A 24,183-nucleotide genomic window follows, 5' to 3' on the forward strand; every position below is an offset into this window, starting at 1 on the left:
AGGCTTAAAGCATATTTGCTAATCAATCTAGTGTTTTTATTGTTGACACAAGAAAGAGCGATCTCAATAAATGATAGCATTGCCTCCATGTGTATGTGTGAAAATGTTCTATATTTAGCACACAGAAACCATATACTATTCAATCATCCTTTTAAACATTCTCGCAAGCAGGAACTTTAATGAGAAGTAAAAAATATAGTCGCCTGAATACACATTTCAAATAATCTTGGACGTTTTCGCTTTCCAATTCCAAGATTGTTTTATGTTAATATTCTCTTCAATATGTCAGAATCTAAATAATTTACTCACTTAAATTCAGTTCTCTTGTTTTATCACAAGATTATGACAAAAGTGAGTCACTTACCTATCCAACCGGTCGAAACAAGCAATCAACAAATCAAACGAACTGGACATTTGTAATAACATCAAAGCCATTTAAAAAATGCATTAACTGTGCATTTTAAAAAAGTGCTCTCTAACAGCAATTACGACAATAAAAACCATACTTTTAAATTGGAAGGTCTGCTCATCAAAATGACTTCCAGAAGAGTACATGGGTTTTCGATTTACCTTTCAAAAATCACTGTATTGTCAGTTTACATCTCAATTCATTTGATAATAAATGTTAATGGTGTACTTTACAAATGGTAAAGGTGTATACGTAACGTGACAAATGTAATGCATTGGTAATTTACCCTCTATCATTTATATATTTATAACTGTGTGTTTATGAGTTTAATTGGGCTACATAGCTACTGGCATTTGCTTGTTAATCTGTCGTGTTTGTTGTTACAGGCACTAAATATATAACTGATGTATGTGATCAAAGTCAACAGCCGTTTACATTATGTTTCATATTAAGTATTTTTTTCCTTAAAAGTAGATGGGGTTGTCTTATTATGTGATTTTTTTATTCTGCATCTTTCGTTTTCGCAAGTGTTCATGATTTATAAATATTTGAAGAAGTGTTGTTCCCATAATTTATGAAGGTTACATCTGAAACGACATAGAAGTTATAAGTTTTGTTCTAAATCTAAACGCAAAGTGTGACAGACAGAGGGACAGACGGACGGATAGACGTACGGACAGACGGACGGAAAGACGGACGGACAGAGCGATCACTATATGCCTTCCTTCGAGGGCATACAAAAGGGAAAACAATTAAAAAATTTTTTTTTGGGGGGGGGAGATTCTGGGCTTGGACATGGGGAATGGTTTGGGTGGTATGTCAGGTAAGTGTTGTTTTGTCAAAGAATGAATCAAATATGATCCTAAATAAAGAAGTAATGGTAATTTAGGCAAAATTTATGTATTTCACGCTGAGATTCTAGGTCGTTCAAAGGTCAAGATCAAACTCAACTTGCAAGGTACAGTACCCTCATGATAGTAAGAAAGTATTTGAAGTTTGAAAGCAATAGCCTTTAATCTTTAGAAGTAAAGTGCATCTTAACACAAAATTTAACAAAATATTCAAAGTTACTAAGTAAAAAAAGGGCCATAATTACGTCAACATGCCAACCAGAGTTAAGCAACTTATCCTGTACAGTCCCCTTATGATAGCGAGTGTTCCAAGTCTAAAAGCAATAGATATTATACTTTAGGAGTAAAATGGACCAAAGCACAAAACTTAACCAAATTTTCAATTTTCTAAGTATAAAAGGGGCCATAATTCTTTCAAAATACCAATCAGAGTTACATAACTTTGCCTGCACAGTCCCCTTATGATAGTTAGTATGTGTTGCAAGTATGAAAGCAATAGCTTTGATACTTTAGGAATAAAGTAGACCTAAACACAAAACTACCCAATTTTTAATTTTCTAAGTATAAAAAGGGGCATAACTCTAAAACTAATGCTGACAGAGTTATGCACCTTGACCTGCACAATTGTCTTGTTGCCATAAAGAAGTATACCAAGTTTTAGACTATTATCTTTGACAGTGTTCAAGTTATTTGACTTCATAAAAAACTGTAACCAACGCCGAAGTCGACGGCGACGCCGACGCCGGGGCGAGTAGTATAGTTCTCATTTTTCTTCGAAAAGTCGAGCTAAAAACGAATCATAATTTTTATTGTTAAATGATTTGTAATATTACTATGAAATACTACAATGATCTATTCAGTTGTTATATATATGGTTATGAAATTATGGATGCTGTTAAACGTGTAATTGTACTTTCATTTTTAAAGGACCGTCAACAGCGATTGACGAAAACAGAAAAGTTCTAAAATACCGTATACGGTATTTAAGATCTTTTCCTTTTAAGTCAATCGCGGTTGACGGTCCCTTTAAAGGATGCCTGATCTTAGATAGATTAAATGCACATACGTCCATATTAACCGAAACAATTGTGTTACATTTATAACAAAAAATGATCTAATGAAATTTGTTAAACACGAATACGCAAAGCAAGCATAAATAAAGCAGAATTATTGTTATGAACTATTCAACTACAAACTGTTCGTTATTGAATCGTATTCTAGAATGAGCACATGAGCGACATAGTTTTTTCTAAATCCGAATTTATTTCAGTTTGACTGAGCTTGACTTTAAACGACTGACACATTTTTGATAGCATACCAAGATAAAGGATCATTGTAATGCATCAAGTTTCATTTTATACTAAGTTTTTCTTTTATATGTATAACTTAATATTTATAACAATCATACACAATGTAAATTTTAGCTGCTTAAACAAGAGGGATATTGTTCCATTGCAGGGGGTTTTATGTATGAAAAAGACACACAACGAAAGACAAACACACACCACTAAGACAAGAACCAATAACCGAAAACAATCAATCAAACGGGGGGGGGGGGGAGCACCGCAAAAGAAAGGGATAATCTAAAGCAAAGGTGCATAAATGAGAAACGTCTGATAATATTATGAAATCATACATAAGTCTTAAAGTAGATAGTTATATTAAATTCATAACACTTATTAACACTGTCAAAAATATGGTACTCAATAAGACCGTATTTTGCAAATCCAGCAACTTCAACAACAAATCGCTAGACAGCTATTTACTATCATATAAGGTATACTATCATTACCGGATAATTCAAAGTTATATGAAGCTCCACACTTCGCAGCTTTTAATAACAACATTATTGATGAATTCCAAATCAAATTCTAAAATTAGCATAAGTGAAAATGAAATGATACTTCGATATTATAGATTTCAACTCAATTACCATTTAACTGCTTAATGATCGGATGTAGACAGTATTAATACAGTGTCACTGTATAGGGCATGATGAATTAAATTCAAACACAAAAAATGAATACATATTCTAGTAATTGCAATGTAAATGTAGGAAAAAGTATCACAACTATAACGTTGGATATCATAGCTTTACTTGTACTGTGTACTGTTAAATATTAGCTTTACTTTGTAGTATTAATTTAATTATTTAACTGTATCAAAATATTATAGAAATAAAATGTGATTGCTGTGTTTAACTTAGCCAATTATGCAATATAGTGTATACATTATTGATATCAAGATAAACGTTATCTTACAACGTAAAACGATGTTAGATACGAAGACACATGTTGCGTATGTAACTATAAAATGAGAACGTTTTGAGCCCATGAGTGTTATCAGCTTAATTAATAATCAAAAAGAAATGTTACATTCTGATTATAACTCAGTTTTTTGTACTGCAATGTGCTTTATCACAATTTTACAAAGCGTTGACACTTCATTAATGCGCATAATTTCCTTAATACGAATTCACGAACTTACTTTGCAATGTCCCATTTTTACTGAAATGTGTATGTCACAAAAGAACTTATACAAACTACGCTTTGGAACTTTCTCGTTTGTAAAATGTCCTATTGTATTAAAATACCCAATTGTGGTATTGCTGTTATCTGTAAGTGTTGTGTGCTCGCAGGATATGTACGGGGCCAGCGTCAATTGGAGACCGACTGGAAATGATTCGGTACGTCAAATATCGACCAGTAGCACTGTTGAACCAAAAATTACCTACAGAAAAAACGTTTGAAGGTTAAAATAATTGATATTGAAATTAAAGCGAGGTTACCTCGTGAAAGCGTATAATGCTTTCTCAATGATGTAGGTATATTTAATCAGTTATAGCAATGTTAACAATATCATAAAATAAATTTATGCAAAACATAAGATTTCGGAGCACATATAACACATATTTTGTTTTCTCTATCATATTGTTCAGAAGATTTCCGGTTAACTTTACTTGTTTCGGACTTTATGTATATACTATAGTGCGGTAATTAGTAACACTGCAACGCTCGATTAAAATTGTCAATAATTCCTAGCAATGTTTGTATAACGGAACATAATTCCAACAGGTTATTCATTTGGTAAGTTTATTTTCCGATGGTCTTCTAGTACCGTTCGATATTACCTTGCCGTGGAAGTATTGACAGTTTTAAATGAAACTTTCCATAAAGACCATTATTGTTGTTTGCGTATTGCACAGATTCTGGACAAAATGTCTGACGACGTATCTCTCACGTTTGCGACAATTAAGTAGCACAGACGGCATGCTATTGCTATACTTTGTTTTGTTCATATGCATCAGTTTTTTCGTATATTTTTAAAGTGTGTGTAGACATTGCAATAAATGTAAAAGAATGTGTTTCAAATGCTAAAGTCATGCTAAAGGTTAATATGAAGCTATTTTCACATAATTGCTGTGTTAATAAGCATTCTAGGTACATCTGTACGAAGTTCGACACAAGTATATGTATGAATGACTGTTAATTCATCATCACCATAGTTTGTGTTCAATATTATATTTTAAATCAATTGTTATATATATTATTATTTATAGATGTCTTTAAGCATACGCCGCCTTTTAAGTAAAATATACCTTTTATAATATCATGATGTTTGATAATAACAATAAATTACTACTGATTTCTTTTTGTATAAATATTCACCGTTAACACTTTAAATTAAATGTATTAGTATACTTTGTAATACTTCAAAGTGAACACATTGTATGTTTTTAGAATTGAAAAATAGTATCAACCTTTATTTTATAACTAATAACTTATACGGTATTTAATTACAGATATTTAGATGTAGTAAATATATGTATGTAACATATAAAACACTTGAATTAAAAATTTGTTTGATTTCTTGATGAACTGCTTTAAAAAAATGCCATTTTTTATTGGCGTGCGGGGAAGTATAAGCTCAATGGCTTGATTAGGATTAGCTGTCTAGAGGTCTACATTCAACAAAGTATTAGTTTTGAAACCTCTGTTTGGTCATATCTGGTTCGTTTTAATATCACCTCTCAAAATAAATATGTAAAGTCTTCATAAATCAAATATATTGGACTTTAACTAATATAAAGAACAGAAGTCGAAAAGGTTAGTACTTATTCGTAAATATGGACATTACAAGAACTCGTGAGCAGAAACAATGATAATCACTTCGCATATTTTTTGTATTTTGCGCAGTAGTATTTTCTTAATTGTGTTGATGTCACCTTTGTTCTGTCAGGACTTATACGGCGCTAGTATTTATTGGAGACCAACAAATGCTAATAAGGTTTGCAAGCTACAGTCAAATTATGCAATTTATGAATACCCCTCTGTCGTAAGCATGTGTTTATGGATGATTATACTAGTTTCTGAATGTTTATCCGTCTCAATCGTATCCGTTTTTCTGAATAGATTTTTTTTAATTTACAGATCGCGTTCTCGTTTCGCATGATATGGGAGGGTATGGGAAGCATAGAGGCTATGAAAAAGTCGTGCCTGAAATTTCCCAGCGCGTTGAGGCCGACGTGTGAAAGCAAAGTGGATACAAGTTTCAATGATGGTCTTCTGTCAATAAAGGATCCAAGAATTACAACGAAAGTATTCGCAAATTATACCTGGATGTGTACCCATGGCTGTCGTATGCAAGGAAGAGTGATTTCAAATTTATCACAATTGTTTTTCATTGATTTGAATAGTTTTTATGAAACTAAATGGGAGTCTGGAGTAGGGACTGTGGATGTTCAATTTGACGATCAAGATGATACAGAAAATATCCGAATCGGGTATGCAGTACACTGAGGTTCCATTACTAAATCAACGAGTCACGTTTTTTTAAATATGTAATGTTCGTTTCATGTCTTTATTGTCATACAATGTCTTCAAATAAGTATTTGTAGTAATAGAAATCATTGTCACTGGTTTATAAAAGGAGCATATTGTGTAATATTGCAAATATTCAATTAAAACGGGCTTTATACTGTAACATATAAAACCATGTATCATTGTGATACGATGTACTTATTACATTTAATATATGAACGTATAGTAATAAATATAAATGTTAATCTCGATTCGCGGAATGATATAGGTTTTCTATAAAGATTTTTTAACATGCTCTCGTTTTGGTTCTTAACTAGCTTAACCTACCCTAACGGCAGCCTCGTATCGGATCTTGGAGAAGCACATCTAAATATGGCGGCTAGAAATGATACCAAAAGGCCCAATATAAGTCCTCTCGTAAACGTGTTCCCGGTATATAGGTATTTGAAAATAGATTCATACCACATCATTTACTTGTTAAAAACTATGCATCATATATAAACTTTGCATGTTCTTTACCTTAACTTTCACCCGCCATAAACTCATTGAATTTGCGGACCGAGAGTTTGTCGATGAATCGTTTAGCTCTATCGTGTATGATAGAATAATTCATACGCACATTTCTTATTTAATGTGTGCGAGAAACTTTCAGTGGTCCCACAAAAGTGTCAAAAAATTACTTTATGCCAGTTCGTTACTTATACTCGTGATATTGCAATACAAGTTATTGAATAACCTAAAGAATTTAAATATATTTGCTTACACAAAGAAACATGCGGACAGTATATCGTATATTTCGGGGATATTTATGTCTATATCCCAACTTGATGGGACATGATTATGCATAATATTAGAATGTTATCACCATTAGACTGCGCCAAAGTTCTGCTCTATCCTTTTAAAACTTGTAAAACAAAATGACGCGTATGTTTTTATTAACATCATTCTACAACTACAAACAAAATATTGTAATGTTTTGAGAGGCTTGGATTTTATTAAAAATAGCGTTCTCTGTTGAATGACGACACCATTAGTTGCTTGCTTGTTATGTTATAATGTGTTTTTCATGACATGCCTTTTAAACTATTATGATGGTTTTCCATACAAAGAACACACATATTGTTTCATGCACGAAATAGATTAGGAATAACACAATCATTGTTAATTATTTGTACATTAATATGAAATGCATTTGTGGATAACTTGTAAAGATTTGGCAAGTGCAACAACACACCATAAGATCGGTAGACTATTTAGAACGTTACAGATTATACTAGGTTTTACTGGAAATAAGTGTTGTTTTTTTTACAAAGGACTCCAAAGGGATGCAACATCACGATTCGGCTCTTTCCATTTGATGGGGATGGAGACAATGTCAAGTGTTATTGGCAGTCATTACCCCTGAAGGATAGCCCTCAGTCACATTCAACCCTCAATTCGGTTTGTATATATTTTTATCAGAATTGTTGTTTTTCAAAATGTTCTACGGCTTTTACAGACTGAACCCTATGTTTAAGTAATTTTTCGATTCTAGAATATTGCGTAGTAATTCGGTTTAACTTTCTGACATTTAGTAACTCTTTTGTGCTTAAAAATCGATTTATGAAGCCACAGTTCTAAAGCAATCACATCATTATACGGAGGGTAAATGTTCCAAATACTTATATCATATACACAATCAAGTATTATTTTTCCACAATGCTTTTTTGCGTTAAACTATTCCGTATTTATTCTTTTGATTCCACCATCACCATGGATTTATTTTATCTCCAGGAGACTTGTGAAGTAATCTTTACTGCGACATCAAATCTAATAAATATTGGAGATGTCATACCCCTTTCATTATATGCCGAGGACTACACCGATGAAGCGGTAGAGTTCGTGGGTTCTTATAGGTACATTACAGCCGGTCCTTTTTGTCGGACCCCTATAAAGGTATTATATATAGTTCATTTGTTATCATGTATTGTAAGCATCAATAGGTAAACTTTAACTTTTTGCAAAGTGCAATTACAAGTCTGGCATTACCTAGTTATTAATGAATTAAACTTTTTATACGTGCAGTTGTTAAAAAAGATACGGTTGTTTACTAAACATCAAGTTTTGCCTTGTTTATAATTATTTAAATTATTTTTATGATGCAAATTATTGGCGTTGTATTGGTTTATTTTACATCTCCTCAGTTAATGGTTACAATTGGAAATGCAATTCCGTGTCACACGGATAGACCAGTATTCGATAAAGAATTGACACTTCCGCTAAATTACAAGCACTCGTATGAGGCCGCCGATCTCGCCAAAACATACGATAAACTTCTGCCTTTCGGAACGGACAACCTAAACGACAAGTAAGCAAGTCAAACACAACTGTGTTTTCCCCTTTGCATGAACCATGCAGCAAAGATTATAGTCATATTGTAATTTTCTTTATTGTCATTCTTCTGTGTACTTTGAACTATATTTAATCAGAATAATCGACGAATAATTTAAATTTGCTTTTGCGTATTTCAGGATTCTAACATCTGGCCCTAAGTACATGATATTTACCACGAAACGTAATTTCACAGTAATAACCGAAGGCACGTGGAAAGACATCCATGACCTTGGCATGAAGGGCATTCACCAAGCCTGCGGAATGGCGTACTCAGATCAAGGGTAATTTTCCGACCTGCTTGTCAATAATATTTTTAAATAGTGTCACATTTCTCCTTTTATTAAAATACAGAATACAATAAATGCGCTAAAGGTAATAAGCGCAATCGATATAATTTGAAAATGATTTAAGTTTCAGACATACAGCTTGAAAATAATAAATGATGAGTTTATTTTAATTGGGATGGTATCATTGTCTAAAGCCATATATGTATAGAAATCATGAAACCTAAATCATAAATTAAATATTTAATTAATTAACGTGAGTTAAATTTTCAGTATCCCGGGGGAAAGCCGTTGTTCGGTGCTGCTTATGTTTGGTAAAAGATTTCAATATTGGTTGTTCACGCATTTGTGTTCGTTTTCGTTTGCGGTTAAATATGATTCGATTGTTATAAGTATTTGCCTGTTAAACGTTGTTATTGATATTGTAGCTTTTTTTGTTTAATAAACAAAATTTACATGAATTGTGTATATTTGTATATGTATATTTATATTAATATATGTATTTATTTATAACCTGCTATACTACATTAATCACAGAGCCCGACGAGTGCAAAGCAGCTATAAACCCATGTGGAAAAGATGGCGTCTGCGACAATTACTTCGAGCATTTCACATGCAGGTATCCTGACATCAACCTAACTGAACATCAGTTCAAGAATGGAGATTGCCACTATGGTACATACTTCCTATATCCTTTATCTAGCATACCGATCCTCAATTGAATGTAATTGAAAATGGAAATCTAAAGCAGGATTACACGATGGCGCGATGTCATGACTTGGCTAAGACGATAAACCCTTTGCATGCTGGGAAATTTGTCGTCTGCTAAAATGTCGTCTGCTGAATTTCTAAAATTAGCATTTTCTTTGATTTTGTTTCAAAGAATACTATCAGAATAGCAAACAGTTTGGATCCTGATGAGACGCCACGTTCTGTGGCGTCTCATCTGGATCCAAACTGTTTGCAAAGGCCTTTAAAATGCGGTTCCCGCACTGAAAGGGTTAAAAACCTCAATGATAAATCGGTATCGAGTAATATCATCTTTATCGCATCTTAAAGTGTGATTTTTGACTTGGATACGTTAACGAAATTGCAATACTACTGATGTTGATGTTATTTATGTTAGTTTATCTCTAAAAAGCAAATGTTTTTCATTGTCCTGTTTGTGGTTATATCAATATTGTTTACACCTAGCATTACTAATAAACAATTGCTAATGATAACAGTCGTAATCAAATATGTTTTCCAAAAGACTGGTATTTGTTGTTGTGATATGAAATACCATGAACAGATTCGGAACATTCATTAAATAAATTTGAATTGTATTTGTCTGATAACAATTCAATAAAAAACCAGAAAAGACGTATAATATATTAACGAAAACTTTTTTTCAGGAATATTAGTTTGGGCAGGAAATGACAAGACATTATTAAAAATTGGACTTCCGGTTGGACTGTCTCTTCTTCTTCTGCTCGTTATCATCATCACTACTTGCATATTGAGGCATTACTGGAAAGAGAAAATGCAGACTGATATATCGGACAAAGATACACCCGTACGAAAAATCGCGAATAAGTCCCTTGATTTTTGAAATGATAAAATTTAATCCATAACTTTTTATACATGAATTGTTTCATATGAATGCAGAATATGTGTTGTGAAAGGTTTGCAAAAAGACATCTCTATCAAAGTCTTCGAAAAAAAATGTGTGCTGAAATATTTGTAGAATCGCATGCATGGTATTATGCATTTGATGTATAGACACAATTTTATACATATAATCTGCGAATAGTTGCTTTTATGATATATATCAATACAATCTGAACTTATTGATATTGTGTTTGATAGATTTAATACTTAACAATTTTTTTAACAATGTTGAACTGTATGTGTACATAGTATTTTGTCGTAACTATAACAATATGACAACCTTTTGCAATGCAATTAAAGACCTCGTCGTTGGATGAGGTGTTACAGGATGCATCATGATTTCTGCAAATCTGGATTAAAACAGTTATTATAGTAAACAAAATGTGTCTATCATATTCATAGAAATTACAAGAACACTTATTTCAAAAACTAAAATACTTAGTTATATCTGTCAGTGAGTACAAGTGTTTGATATCGTCCGGTTTTTATTTTAAGTTAATTTTGAACACAACGCTTTGTGGCGAGAGCGCTTCAATGGGTCTAGTGATAATACTAATATGCACATTAATTAATTCTAATTATTCATTACCTGGACATTTAGAATGACTATTTCTTATTTATTGAGGTGCATTCATACACAATCGGAATGAAAGACGCTGCAGTTAAGAAAACATGGCGAATCAGATCATGTGGTGAGCTTGTAAAGCATTCATATCATGAAACGAAACAAACACTTTCAAATGGTGTTTTATAATAACCAACGTTCTGTGCTTTAACATTATACCTTCATTCAGGGGATGATGCAATACTTATCTATCTAATGTTCTCGTTGACCAGGACGTGGACATCGGTCCGGACTCTTCAAAATCTTAAAATAACCATTTATTGAACTGCTCAAAAGTTGTTTTTTGAGGTGTCATACTGTTGTTGTTTTTTAACGATTTAAGTGACGATACTTTTTCGTATCCAATGCGCTTCTCAATATGAAAAAATGTGAATGTAATATACTTTTGTGGATTTGTGGTGTTATTTTTTTTAAGCACACAACATATAAATGTACGTGTGTTAAGTCGTAGATTAAAAAGGAACCACGCAGCACGCATATTTGTGAATATTTATTGTAATTTATCGACAAACAACATGATTCAAAGTCAATATTTTCCACCTATAATCTATTTATAAATCAATCTTTGCGCAATAAACCTTGGCAATCAATCAGAATAGCCAATCAATTGCAAACACACCCAAATGGTAAGCATTCAATGTTGAGAATTAGTCGTTTTTGCACTTGTTTTTTGTATCCATTGAATAATTCATTAAGTTTTGGTATGACGCATTTAAGTTATAGGTGTTGTACGCAATTGATGTAAGCATGTTTCAGCCGCTGGCTCTGGACTATGCGATGCTTAAAACAGTTTTAAAAGCGTGTTCTAGCAATTGCACAAATATACTTATTTTGACAAAAGAAGTGAAATTTATTGTTATTACAATAACATTCTCCAAGAGTGATATATAATGTACAACATTGCACATGGACGAATATTTGTATTCCGTATTTTCAACCAGAATTCGGACATCTTGAAAAGATCTTGAGAAAGCACTCCAAGTCGCAATCCTCCATGTACATTTTCTATATTTGATTAAGAAATATGCGGCAGCTTTAATGCAATTTTGTTGTACATAAAATTTGCTAAGTTTTTGGTAATTTGCTATAGCAAACTTTTCTTGATAGAAAAATGAAATACAATGTAGATAACGGGGTCAGACTTTGTATGTCTTGAACAACACGACTCTTCGACAGTTAATAATGTGTTTTTAGTCAACGTTTACAAAGGTATACATTTACAATGTCAATACTCCGTCTGAATGCATGTTTAAAGAGTCGTCTCCTTACCATCTCAGGATGATGCAAAGCTTAATAGATCTTTATTTGTATGATAAAATACGATGAAATTTATCCAACCAGAAACGAGGTACGTTCACTGACCATGTTTTCTTTGGGTGATTTCAATTCAGAAGCTTACAATTCTGTGTATTCGGATTCCAACGGTTTAATCGTATAAAGTTGCTTCTTATCAATATTCGTTTCTTTTATATTGGTGCATTAGATGCTGCCATAGATAATACATCTGTCGTTTTATGCGCCAATAATTGTATTAACAATACATAAACTTGATTCCGCTGGGTGTTTCCTTAAGGTAAGAAGTCTGTGTTTTTTACTGAATTGCCATGTAGACGTAACACACTTTTGATTTAATTATACATTTTCAAAACACGCGTTCTTTACAGTCATTTTCGACTATATATGGCGAGAAACGTGGTGGGGGTAACGTTTTAGCAAAAATGGTTTGATGGTAGTAAAGCGACGTTTATGTGAGGATTATTACTTATTGCATGTTAAAAAAGCGTAAATATATGTTGGAAGTTGTTGTTTAAATTACACCTAAATAGATATTGATATAAACAGTACTTCCTCGGATTTACAAATTCACGATTTGCCTCATCGAACATATTGCTACATATCGCATTATTTTAATTACATCAATATATATGACATTTCCATGTAATTTTTCTTAGCACATATTCCAAAATATTGTTATTTACGATAATATCGAAGCGTAGCGTGCACTATTTCGGATTTTAAAATCCCACGAAATTCGCTTTAACATAGCTTATACTAATAAGGCTTGTTGATTTTGTAATAATCCCAAAATATAATTGCTAAAATTGTTAGTTTGAAGCTACAAACAAACAAGAAACAACCATTCTATTACAAACGACTTGATGTACAACCCTTATGCCCGCCTCCGACGTTTTGTATGGTATATGCGATGTATGACCTGCTAATGGTGTAGAGACATAAATGCAACTTTGTCCCTGGTACTATACACTCTGTATAATTACAATACAAGTCGACATTGTTCACACTATATGCAATACAATGTCAGACAGCATTTATTTGAAACATGCGTACAAACTGTGAAGTTCAAACAGATCTACTGAGCCTCGTTGATCTGGTCCGGACCAAATCCAAATATTTCCGGGCAAACAAAAGTTATCTAGGAGCAGTAATGTTGAAAAGTAAGTGTTCATATATTGCATCTATGTATTTTATAAAATTGAACATGGAAAACTTCTGAGAAAGCGTGATTTATATATATATTATAATAGTGAAGCTATATAAATATTTATATCCGTTCGGCAAGTCAACGATTGTCTCTACGATACAAATAGTCATAAAATATAATAAATGCTTAAAACAAGGAGGGATCGACGTCCTGAAAAGTACATGTCAAAACATTATTGGTTTTGTGATAAGAGTTGTGGAGTCGTGTAACGGAATCCTAGTAATTGTCCCCCACCAATATAGTGGGGGACATATTGTTGTGCCCTGCCTGTTGGTTTGTTTGTTGGTTTGTTTGTGCAAACTTTAACATTTGCAATTACTTTAGCAATATTGAAAATAGCAATTTCATATTTGGCATGCATGTGTATCTCATTGAGCTGTACATTTTGAGTGGTGAAAGGTCAAGGTCATCCTTCAAGATCAAAGGTCAAATATATGGGTCAAAATCGCTCATTCAATGCACACTTGCAATATTGAAGATAGCAACTTGATATTTGACATGCATGTGCATCTCGTGAAGCTGCACATTTTGAGTGGTGAAAGGTCAAGGTCTTCCTTCAAGGTCAAAGGTCAAATATATGGGGACATAGTGGTTCCCAAACACATCCCTTTTTTCATCAATTATCTTATATGCTTAGTGTTATAGGTATTCGATATTCCAACAATACGCATTTAATATGATGGTCACTTTATTTTATATTAACTGGTTCTGATTATAACATAATCATCATATTTTTAATGCTTTTAAGCTTTCAGAACGTCAAAAAAGAGACACGTTGCTGTTTTTATGTCTAAGTTATATCAATAACATACATATGATGATAAACAGGGCAGACAGATCTCGACCTGTGCGATCAGACACACTTTTTATAAACTTTGAATGGGTAGTGTTCATTTGACATTTTCTATTTGAAAAGCTATAACATAATGTTGAAAAATGAATTGCGTCTAAGATTATGCAAAAGCGAACAACTTCAGTGCCTTCAGCGCTTTGATAAGGAGTTTGAGGGATTTCACATGGAAAACATCGATGGTTATTTACTATTGCTTTTATGGTAAAATCAATATTCATGCGTAGTGATGCATATAACAGTGTTTTGCTGCCTGAGATACTTCGATAAATAATACATCTGTCAATTTATGGAGCAAAGATTTGTATAAGAGCTTTATAAATTGATTCTATTTGGTTTTCCTCTTTAACGTGAGAAGATAGCATCATTGCCAAATTTCCATTACCACTTAACGATAATGTCGCTTTCTTTCATACATGCGTTTATTATTCTATACGACAAAGATAACTCATGTTAAGCATTTACCCTGATAATCATATGTTTATATTTTAAATCTATCATTACGTATATTGTTTGTTTATGTAATTGCGTGCAGTACAATATAGTGATCACTTCTAGTTCACATCCTCTACTCCTGTGTTTATGGAAAATGATCTTGTGTATATACAATTTAGGACAATACATGAAATACAGCATTAAATATATAGAAAAATTAAAAAAAATAATATAAAGATACATTCTTGACCGCTAGTTTTTTAAATTTAAATTGATTAAACAATGGCTTTAAAATAGAAGACAAATATAAAAAAGAATACTCTGCATAACACACGTGAAAGCTGGCGTTAATTAATTGTTGATTGATGTGGATCCCAACATGGAGCAGTCAACGCAAAGTATCGTGGTTTAAACCGATTTAAACACATACCAATTTTCACGTTTAGCCCATATTAATTTGTAAAGAAAATAAATGACCCACTTAACAATATCAACATTGCATAGAAAGACACGAATAAACCCACATAGACAACATGAACATTACACAGAAGACACAAAGATACTTAATATGAGTACTTTTACAGTCACGGCATTGGAAAGGTCAATGTTAAGAAACATTTGGGGGCTAAATAAATTATTTTAAACTCATCTGTTTGTCCTTTTCAGTTCATATAAGCACAGCAGTATCGTCCGCTATGACGCCCTAGCTTTGCGACATTTCAATGGCAGTTTAAGTGTGCTTAAAATAACGGAGGGTTTGGAAACCTCATAAGGTATCGTTTACATGTTTTGCATTTGTTAAAAACAACGTTTACATTTTAAAAGGGACAGGGTGCTTTCTTTTGTAAGACCCTGTAAAATGTTGTCAATGACTTTGCATAAGGCAATAGTACTTCCTCGGCTGGGCATCCATACAGTTTGATTCTCCATGAATACATGTTTATGGTGGTTATGTTAATTTAGTAAAACTTCATATTTGCAATATTTAAAAAAAATATGACCATAGTAAAAACTAACAAGGAGAACTTTCAATCATAACGATTATTCATAGTTCTTCGGGTTGTACAAATGACGAGTTTGTTTAATATTGTATTAGTCGAACAATTTATTTTATACTCATTTGAATATTTACAAATAACGAATTGAACGACAAAAAGTTTCCTGAATATTTAAACTTACAGTCAATTTCAACTTGTCGTTTATGTCAGTTGATCGTGAAAACAAAACTAAAATATACAGCTATATGTTTTGTGTTTTGTCAAAACTTTGAAGTTGACAAGTCAAGTCTTTGACAATTAACGTAGATAACATTATGAAAAACGCCCCTCAATACGAATGTCTTATTGAGATGCTACAAGTCACCGATATGTCTGTCTAATGTATGGGCAATCACACAGCATCAGATATACACCATTGCTAGGTTTTGTTAGGTGGTTTATGTCTAACGAAACAATTTTTAATCTTTCGAGCTCTTTATAGCGATACATTTGTGTGATTGTGAATGTTCTTTTATACTTGAAGTGAACAGATAACTAAAATATTGTGGTTCTCCTTGTCTTTACGTACGCAAAGACCCCTTTCAATATTATCGAGAGTTGCGGGATGCAAACTATTGTATTCTTTGTGAGGACATAATCTGTATTTAACAAATCCTTTGATATGGTGCTTAACATAATTCAAATAACACCAATCATATTGTTTTTACAATGAAACATACACAATTGTATTAAACATATGTATCTTTAAAAAAATAAATTATTAGCATAATATATTGTCAATATTCGTTTTAATAGCTGCATACGTTTAACGAACTAATCAGCTTGAATGTTAGTTAATTTGTATCTGTCGTGTACAAACTTGAAATCGGTTATGAATGGAAAGTCCTCAATCAAAAGTATTAACAGCATTTGTAACGGTTTAATGCTTATTATTCGAATACAGGTCTCACTTACATAGCGATTTTCACCCTACGCTAAGATGGTATAAACCCTGATTTGTCCATTTCTTTCCGCAATAGATTAAGCTTACATAAGAACCTCTTTTGATTGAACAAATATACATTTTTTCAAATCATATTTTTTATTGATAATTTATTTTTTTTTAAAGAATATTCCATACATTTTCGCTTTGTTTTTGCAGTTAATTCAATGTTTTACATTTTGTTTAACAGAAAACCTTTTTATAAGTTAACGATGTAGTTAAATATATATATATATATATATATATATATATATATATATATATATATATATATATATATATATATATATATATATATACAATTCAACTAAAGATTAAGTCAAATGTTACATTTAAATGTGGACACCTTTATCATCAGTGTATATAATTGTGATATTTGGTTACTTCAAGTTTTTTATCATGCCGGATTGTTTTTGAAGCTTATTTTGTTTGTATTGATTTGCGAGTTGGACTAGAGAGCCTTGTGTGCGGCATGGTCAATTGTCTATTTACTGGTATAGTTTCTAGTACGTTTTTTTGTTGGCAATAATCCATGGAATTTATCAGCGAAACACTTATTTTGTTACCCAGATAAATATAATATCCTTATTTATTGTAAACGACTGATAAGTAAGACAAACTGTGCGAGAGTAACTGGGACACATCTTGTTAGCCTTGTACTAAACAACCGAAACGCTGTTCAATTTAACGTGTGACAGCTTGAACCTTGTACCTCTATTTCGTTCTCATATTAGGAATGGTTATAATTTAATATCACAACTATCAAAATACAAAGTTCTATCAACGCTTAATCTAGTACGGACTAAGGTTTGTGTGATGAAGGATTTTATGATAAAATATTGCACGTTCTATTATTTGGTATTTATATCGTTTAAAAATGGCAAAACTAGAACCTATTAAATATTATTTTAAAGCGGATTTTGTCAGTTGTTCCCATATTGAGAAAAAAATTATTCAAAGATCAATACATCTTATCTATTTACATGAACGAAGTTTTTATTAAGTTTTCTCGATGACATATCAATTTAGTCTTACTTGTCATTTATTACATTTAATTTTATCACAATAGGTATGACAACATGTTTATGTTTAAGAGTAAAAAAATGATTTTTTTATTTTTGTATTGAAACCAGATGAAAGTTTTTATCTTTAATAAAATTGCAGAGTATACCTGAACATTCTTAGCCGTGTTCCCATTGCTAAACAATCATATATACGCATTAAAAGAATCATGTTTATAAAAACAACTTCTGAAGACAAGTGCGCTTGATACAATTTCACCTATTAAGCTATTAAACATATGTTATAATTTTATTAATACCAATATTTCTGAAACGATGCTTTAATAGTATACGTGTATTATATATTACTGCGTAAATCGTAAAGTGTATGGCTGAAGTATTTGAATTGTATTTCGCAAACTAAGTTTTAATCATCATGAAAGTGGTTTCAAAAATAGTGGTTGTAGTTTGGCTTCATTTTGGGTCGTGGCCCTTAGCACTTTGACTCAGGCGTCCAAAAACCAGAACAGTTTTTAGTTCTTTTTTAAGTTGTTTTCAATCCAAAAACGGTCAGTGTTACCGATATATATTTAAAATCGTCTCTTTTTTAGGACAAATCTCACATCATTCTTGAAAAAGTGATAAAACATTGTACTTGTGACAATTTCAACAATGTTTTCTCATCCAAAACTTGTTGCATAAACTAGTGAAACTTATTGTAAAAAAGTTATAATGTATATTTTTCTTAAGATGTGTTTACTGCACCAATGATCGTTATATATTTAAAGTACTAAAGATGGTTTTATTTTGTGCATCATATCGTGTTTGTGATCAGAATCAAAGCCCGTAGTATGTCAGCATGTGTGTAGACCTGCCAAATAAACTACTGAATAATTTAAGTCAGGTAAATATACACTTTAACCCCCCCCCCCCCCAAAAAAAAAAAAAAAAACGTGTAAGAAAAGGTATTTTAACTTATCCTGGTAGGGTAAAAGGTACTTTATAACTTATCAAACGTTTTTTAAAGTCATACTTCCGTAAAGTTTTTTTTTTCAAGATGGCCACTAAGATGGACGCCGACGATGCCTATTAATTATTATAACTATGTTACTATACTCTCAAATTTGATGATTATGGTGTCTCTACCTAGTTGTCGGGAGGGCAAAGAACACAATAAGATCATCAGACATAATATTAGTTTGTTATGTTACACAGAAATCCAACAAGGCGTCCAAAGTTGCAACCGATACAAAACAAAGGACCACTAGTCCATAACTTTTCACTTAAATGTGTTAATTTTTCTGTCAAACGCAAGAGTTTGGGTGACAAGGAAATTAAATTTTTAATCTCTCTATGCTGTTTAATAGTCGTTAAATCCAATTCATGACATTCAGCTGTCCACTAACCTCACATAATACATATGATACACATAAACCTTTGCCCATAATATTTGGCTGAGAGTGTTACATTGTACAGTCCTCCTTTTCGGTACCAACCTCTTGTGAATAGTTTCGATCGACACAGTTTTCAGTTTGGCAAGGTCCACATAAAGTAGTGTAGGTGACGCCATAGTGCATGCACTGTATTGAGAGGATTAACGTCCTACAGAACAGTAACACTGGAATATTTTCAATAGTTCTGCAGTGTTTTTTTTTGTTTTGGGTCATTATTTAAAACTAATTGTTCGTTGCCTTGGTTCTATACCAATTTAGTCGGTTTCATATTATTTGCTACCCCCACCCAAACAACGAGTCGATACTATACGCGATGGCTATAGAATACTGTTGCATTTTATGTTTGGGGAAGTACGTCTGGAGTGACAAATGTTCCGGCAGTAGCCACTTTCTTTACGAAATAAAAGTGGTGATTCTAAGGAATCATTATACTTACCACCAAACAGATCCACTATCAAGCATCCACTGTTGCTATTACAATGTAATTGTCTGCACCCCCTGGTGAAAGAACTACTTAAAATCCCTTTTGAATGGGAGCTTTGCTTATCAGAGCAATCGTGCATGTCTTGTTGTTGTCACGAAACAAAAAGCCCTCCTTTTGCATGAGCACCTGTTGCTTTGTTATAACTCACAATATGGTTCCGTTTTTCCTCGTCTCTGGTGTGTGTTGTTTTTGATAGCAGGACGCCTTCGTTCGAACACCTCTGTTGCTTGTCCGTAATGCCTGCATAAGACTCGGCTATTGCGTTATACAAGTTTCCCTTTTCTAAGGTAAACGATAGAGCAAGCTACCACCATCAAGCAGGAATACAGTTCAGCATAACCTCACTTGATGCGTTTGCAGCATGATCTTGAATTGCCTGAGCGATCTGAAGCTAGGCTGCATTATAAATTATGTTCCTGGCTTCAAAGAGGAAAGGGATATTGGGGCTCAGTTCATACGACAATACGTCTTCATGGGAAACATCACCCTTTTTAGACACCACCAAGAAACGTTTGAATAGAAGGGCAAAGACCAATAGCACCGTCGTAAGCAATCTCGACAGCGGAGCTATTCACAGGAGTTGTGGCTCTTATTTTTCTTGAAAAATATAAGCAAAGGCCAATTTTCCTATTACATCTCTTATAATTGTGCTCTCAACTGCCGCAAATGCATGGGTATTTGCATCTTATAAGCCGTTATCCCATGAGCAATGTTTCTCAAAGTAAGATCAGCTGTGTAGGGTAAGCTGGTTGTAATCTGTGTCTTCATTGTCCCGAGATCAGACTCATCTCTTTGGATGCGCACCTCAAAAAAGTCTTTGTGTTCAGGACTTGAAGCATAGGTCAGGTCTGTAAATTCCTGCATCGGACTGTTGGGCCCGGATGTAACAGGTTCAGATAGGGGTCAAAGATATTTGAATTTCTTAGGTCATTACACTGCCACGAGTTAAACCACCTGTGCTCTTAAGAGACCTTATCAATGTTTGCTCAATGACAAGATAACAAGCCCATCAATGATTGCTCATAAACGTACGGGTGCGTTTCTTCCATGATTATCATATGCCCATCTAGTTATAAGCAGATCGCAGGTAATTAAAGTGCCCAGGTGCAGCAAAGACGTTTAGACAATCGGACAGTACCACTTAGGATATGTCTATAGTCAGTATATATAGTAAGTATATGAGTTGTATATAGTCCGTTTCATAACATAGCAGATGGTAAATAAAAGCTATTACATTTTCAATTATCTTGTACCACCGAAGCGAGACGTTAACAAATACAAGTTGCAAAATTGCATTTATTGTTCAAATAAATAGAACGTCCGATTCCCGAATAATAATATATTTATATTGACAGACAAAAGTCAAATACATTTAAGCAAAATAGTCTTTGCATTTTGTGAACATTCACTGTTTATTGCACTTACCACTTAGTCCACCATGCCTTTCGGTTATAATTTTAAACATCTTTATACCTAAGACATCTAGGCCAAGATATTTGGAATGTAAAATTGTATTCAAATACTTCTTCTTTTTTCCACATTGAAGAAGCTTAGCGACAGTTTGTTTCCCTATAAACGTTAGTTTAATATAAATATAAATTACATATAATACAAAGTTCTAAATCTTAATTCATAGGCCTATATGCCTAAAGTTAAGATTATGTATATGTGATGTAGGAAAGTTGATTTATACAAAGTGTTTCCCGGTAGTTAAAATGGGTTATAACCCTTCGTCACACAGTAAAATGTAGACATATAATGTTAAATTAATCTTCTATAAAACGACAAGGCCCTGAAGTGTTATATAGGGTTAAAATTTTGCATCGGTCGAGGAGGGTATTTGCTCTATATAAACTTTTATACCTGTACAAAGCAAAAAAAAAAATTAAAGTGCAAGTCCTACAACCTTGATATTGGGAGTAAGACTTAACATAATGGTTCTCTTCAAGGTTCGTTAAATAGATTTCGCTATGGTAAAAACTGACCGTGCACAAAGGGTAACTTCATTTAAATTGACCGTTATTGTCTTTTCATAACCGCAAGACCCAACGCTTTAATATTTGACAATGAACATTGGATCACTTCAATCAATAAATTAAATTCAATTCAATCAATATCGGGCATGGTTCGGGATTGGTAATGAAAAGTTCTAAATAACTTCATAGGATTTTATAACGGCCAGTGCCGTACCTGTTTGAAACCATGCCCACAACTTATTGGTTATTGACATCAGATAGTTGTCTTGTACAAAATATGTTCACAGAATAAACTCCATGAGGTTGAAACTGACCAACGTACTATTACAGGCTTAATTAGAACAATAGCTAAAACAATCTCTTACAACAATAGCTAGTTGAGCGGACTAGGGATATTATCCGTCTTGCTAAATACATGTCGACGAAAATGACAAATACAATGTGTAAGCGTTTGTGCTTTATGCGTTTATAAATTATGTACATGTAAATTACCTTTGAGGTAAAACAAGCTGTAGTGTTTTTGTGTGTTTATTAATACGCTTTGCTTTTTTGCGTAGTATACGTAAGCGTCGTTTCTACATTATGCTAAAAGTACTGATTAAAAAGGAGCTTCCACATTGATTATAAGATTTGACGACACATTATAACTGTACAAATGACAATAATATTACTTTGATTATAAGTAGAAATTCAAACAACATTTTAATGAACTTAAAAATAATCAGATCGGCTTTATGTGTGAGTTATTAATCAGCAATAATTTATTGAGATTTCAATTGCAATGACCGATATATAAATTGATATATATTTGAGTTGCTTTTAATGAAATCCGTGTTTCTTTGATCTCGTGTAAACATTGTTTGAGCTTACAGGTTTAATAAGTACTATCACTGTCGTTGACTCCATTGAAGCAGATATTAGGTTTGATAACTTGTAACCTTTATGCCCCGTTTCACTTTCCAAAATAAACAAGCAGAGACTTCATAAATCAAACAGATTGGACACACAAAATAATCATACATAAAGAACAGTACAGTCGATCTCGAGGACCAGGGAACTATTTAATTTGGGTAGTCAGTCCTAAAATAGTCCGCAAATTAAAATATCTTAAAGAAAATTATTATATAAAACTTTTCGATTTAATTAACTCATTTTTATCAAAAGGATATGATGTTGACGTACTTAAAAAAACACATTCTTGCTGGTTTTCGATTCACGAAATCTTTTTTTTTTTTAAATTTAGAATTATTAATGGAATGACCATTTTATATGTTTGATTCTAAAATGTTCAATAAACATAGCTTGTGTTTAATGGTAATTCGATTTTACAGTACTGCCCCTTTAATATGTTTATTGTTTTTATTTTACAGTACAGCTCCTTTAATTATATTGGATTTTTTTAACCATCGTATTACCGCTTCTTTATAACGTCATCCGATCCATTTTCACTATTTTGGGCTACATGCATAGGTCATCGGGTTTATATCGTTAAACTTTATTAATATTTTCTCTCTGGTGGGCGTTTCTTGTTTGATTTTTTTTAAGCAGTCGAATAAACAACCAAGCTATGTTATATTGATCTTTTACACCAAGTATTGCTGCTTCTTCCTGTATTTGCACGATGATGATCTGACATATTAACTATATGATGCTATATTCATACATATTTTTCTAAAAAGAGGGATATAGTTGACACTTGTTCGTAATTTCATTTCATCGTTCCTCAAAGAGCTGTAACTCTGTTGCTATGGTCGCCTGCCTACAACTGAGTAACTAAATGGTAATTAAATTGTATGCGTTTGTATTCCCTTTTATTATTGTTTAATCTAAGTTGCAATGCTATGAGATTAAATTGTATTTACACTTATATGTATCATGAATATTGCTGGGCCAAGTGTGAGGTTGAGCGCTCTAAAAAACAATGCTTTGCATTGACCGTTCCAAGGCGGTGACCCCAGCTTTATTCTTCTATGTGTGTATGTTGTTTCGTATTGTGCTGTTTCGTACTGTTTGGGCAATTGGTCACTTGCCTTAAATAAAGGACCAACTTTGTTTATAATGATTATGCAATTCACTTCATTATACTTTAATGTTTAATCTTAGTTTGAAATATTTTGTAAATGTTGTGCAATTTTATGGTATGTAATAATTTTAACATACTAATGCAACTCAAACGTGAGGCCTTAAATTAATTGTATCACTGTACGTTGTATAACCTTACTGTTAATATAGCTCTTTACAGCAATGCAATTGTGTTGCTTTAATTAAATAATGTTATTATATTCCACCTTCCTCTCAACGTTTCCAGTTTATGTTATTTAATTTAAGTTGTTATATCTGTACATTGTAATAAAAGTGTACGCGTAGAACATAGAAAGCATGTTCCTGTTACATTTCTGGGATGATCTCTATTTGACCACAGTTATATATATATTGTTTTACAAAATACACAATTATCAAATGGATAAGCCGGATATTTAAAGCACAC

General features: G+C 32.6%; 1 protein-coding gene across 3 annotated transcripts; it reads left to right on the forward strand.

Moving 5' to 3' along the window:
- Positions 1–3,740: 3,740 nt before the first annotated feature.
- Positions 3,741–10,588, forward strand: LOC127873601 (uncharacterized). Of its 3 annotated transcripts, none has more exons than XM_052417471.1 (10): positions 3,741–3,946; positions 5,691–6,043; positions 6,398–6,520; positions 7,394–7,520; positions 7,854–8,015; positions 8,264–8,427; positions 8,591–8,734; positions 9,011–9,051; positions 9,275–9,412; positions 10,132–10,587. In XM_052417471.1, the coding sequence occupies exons 1-10, from the start codon at positions 3,773–3,775 to the stop codon at positions 10,326–10,328; spliced, it is 1,623 nt and encodes a 540-aa protein (XP_052273431.1). In that variant the 5' UTR covers positions 3,741–3,772; the 3' UTR covers positions 10,329–10,587. The 3 variants fall into 3 exon arrangements, with proteins under 3 accessions (XP_052273431.1, XP_052273433.1, XP_052273432.1); XM_052417473.1 differs by lacking the exon at positions 3,741–3,946 and adding an exon at positions 5,252–5,366; XM_052417472.1 differs by lacking the exon at positions 3,741–3,946 and adding an exon at positions 5,395–5,547 and having other exon boundaries at positions 10,132–10,588.
- Positions 10,589–24,183: the final 13,595 nt, after the last annotated feature.

Source organism: Dreissena polymorpha, chromosome 3, assembly GCF_020536995.1.
Source record: "Dreissena polymorpha isolate Duluth1 chromosome 3, UMN_Dpol_1.0, whole genome shotgun sequence".
Classification (NCBI taxonomy): Eukaryota; Metazoa; Mollusca; class Bivalvia; order Myida; family Dreissenidae; genus Dreissena; species Dreissena polymorpha.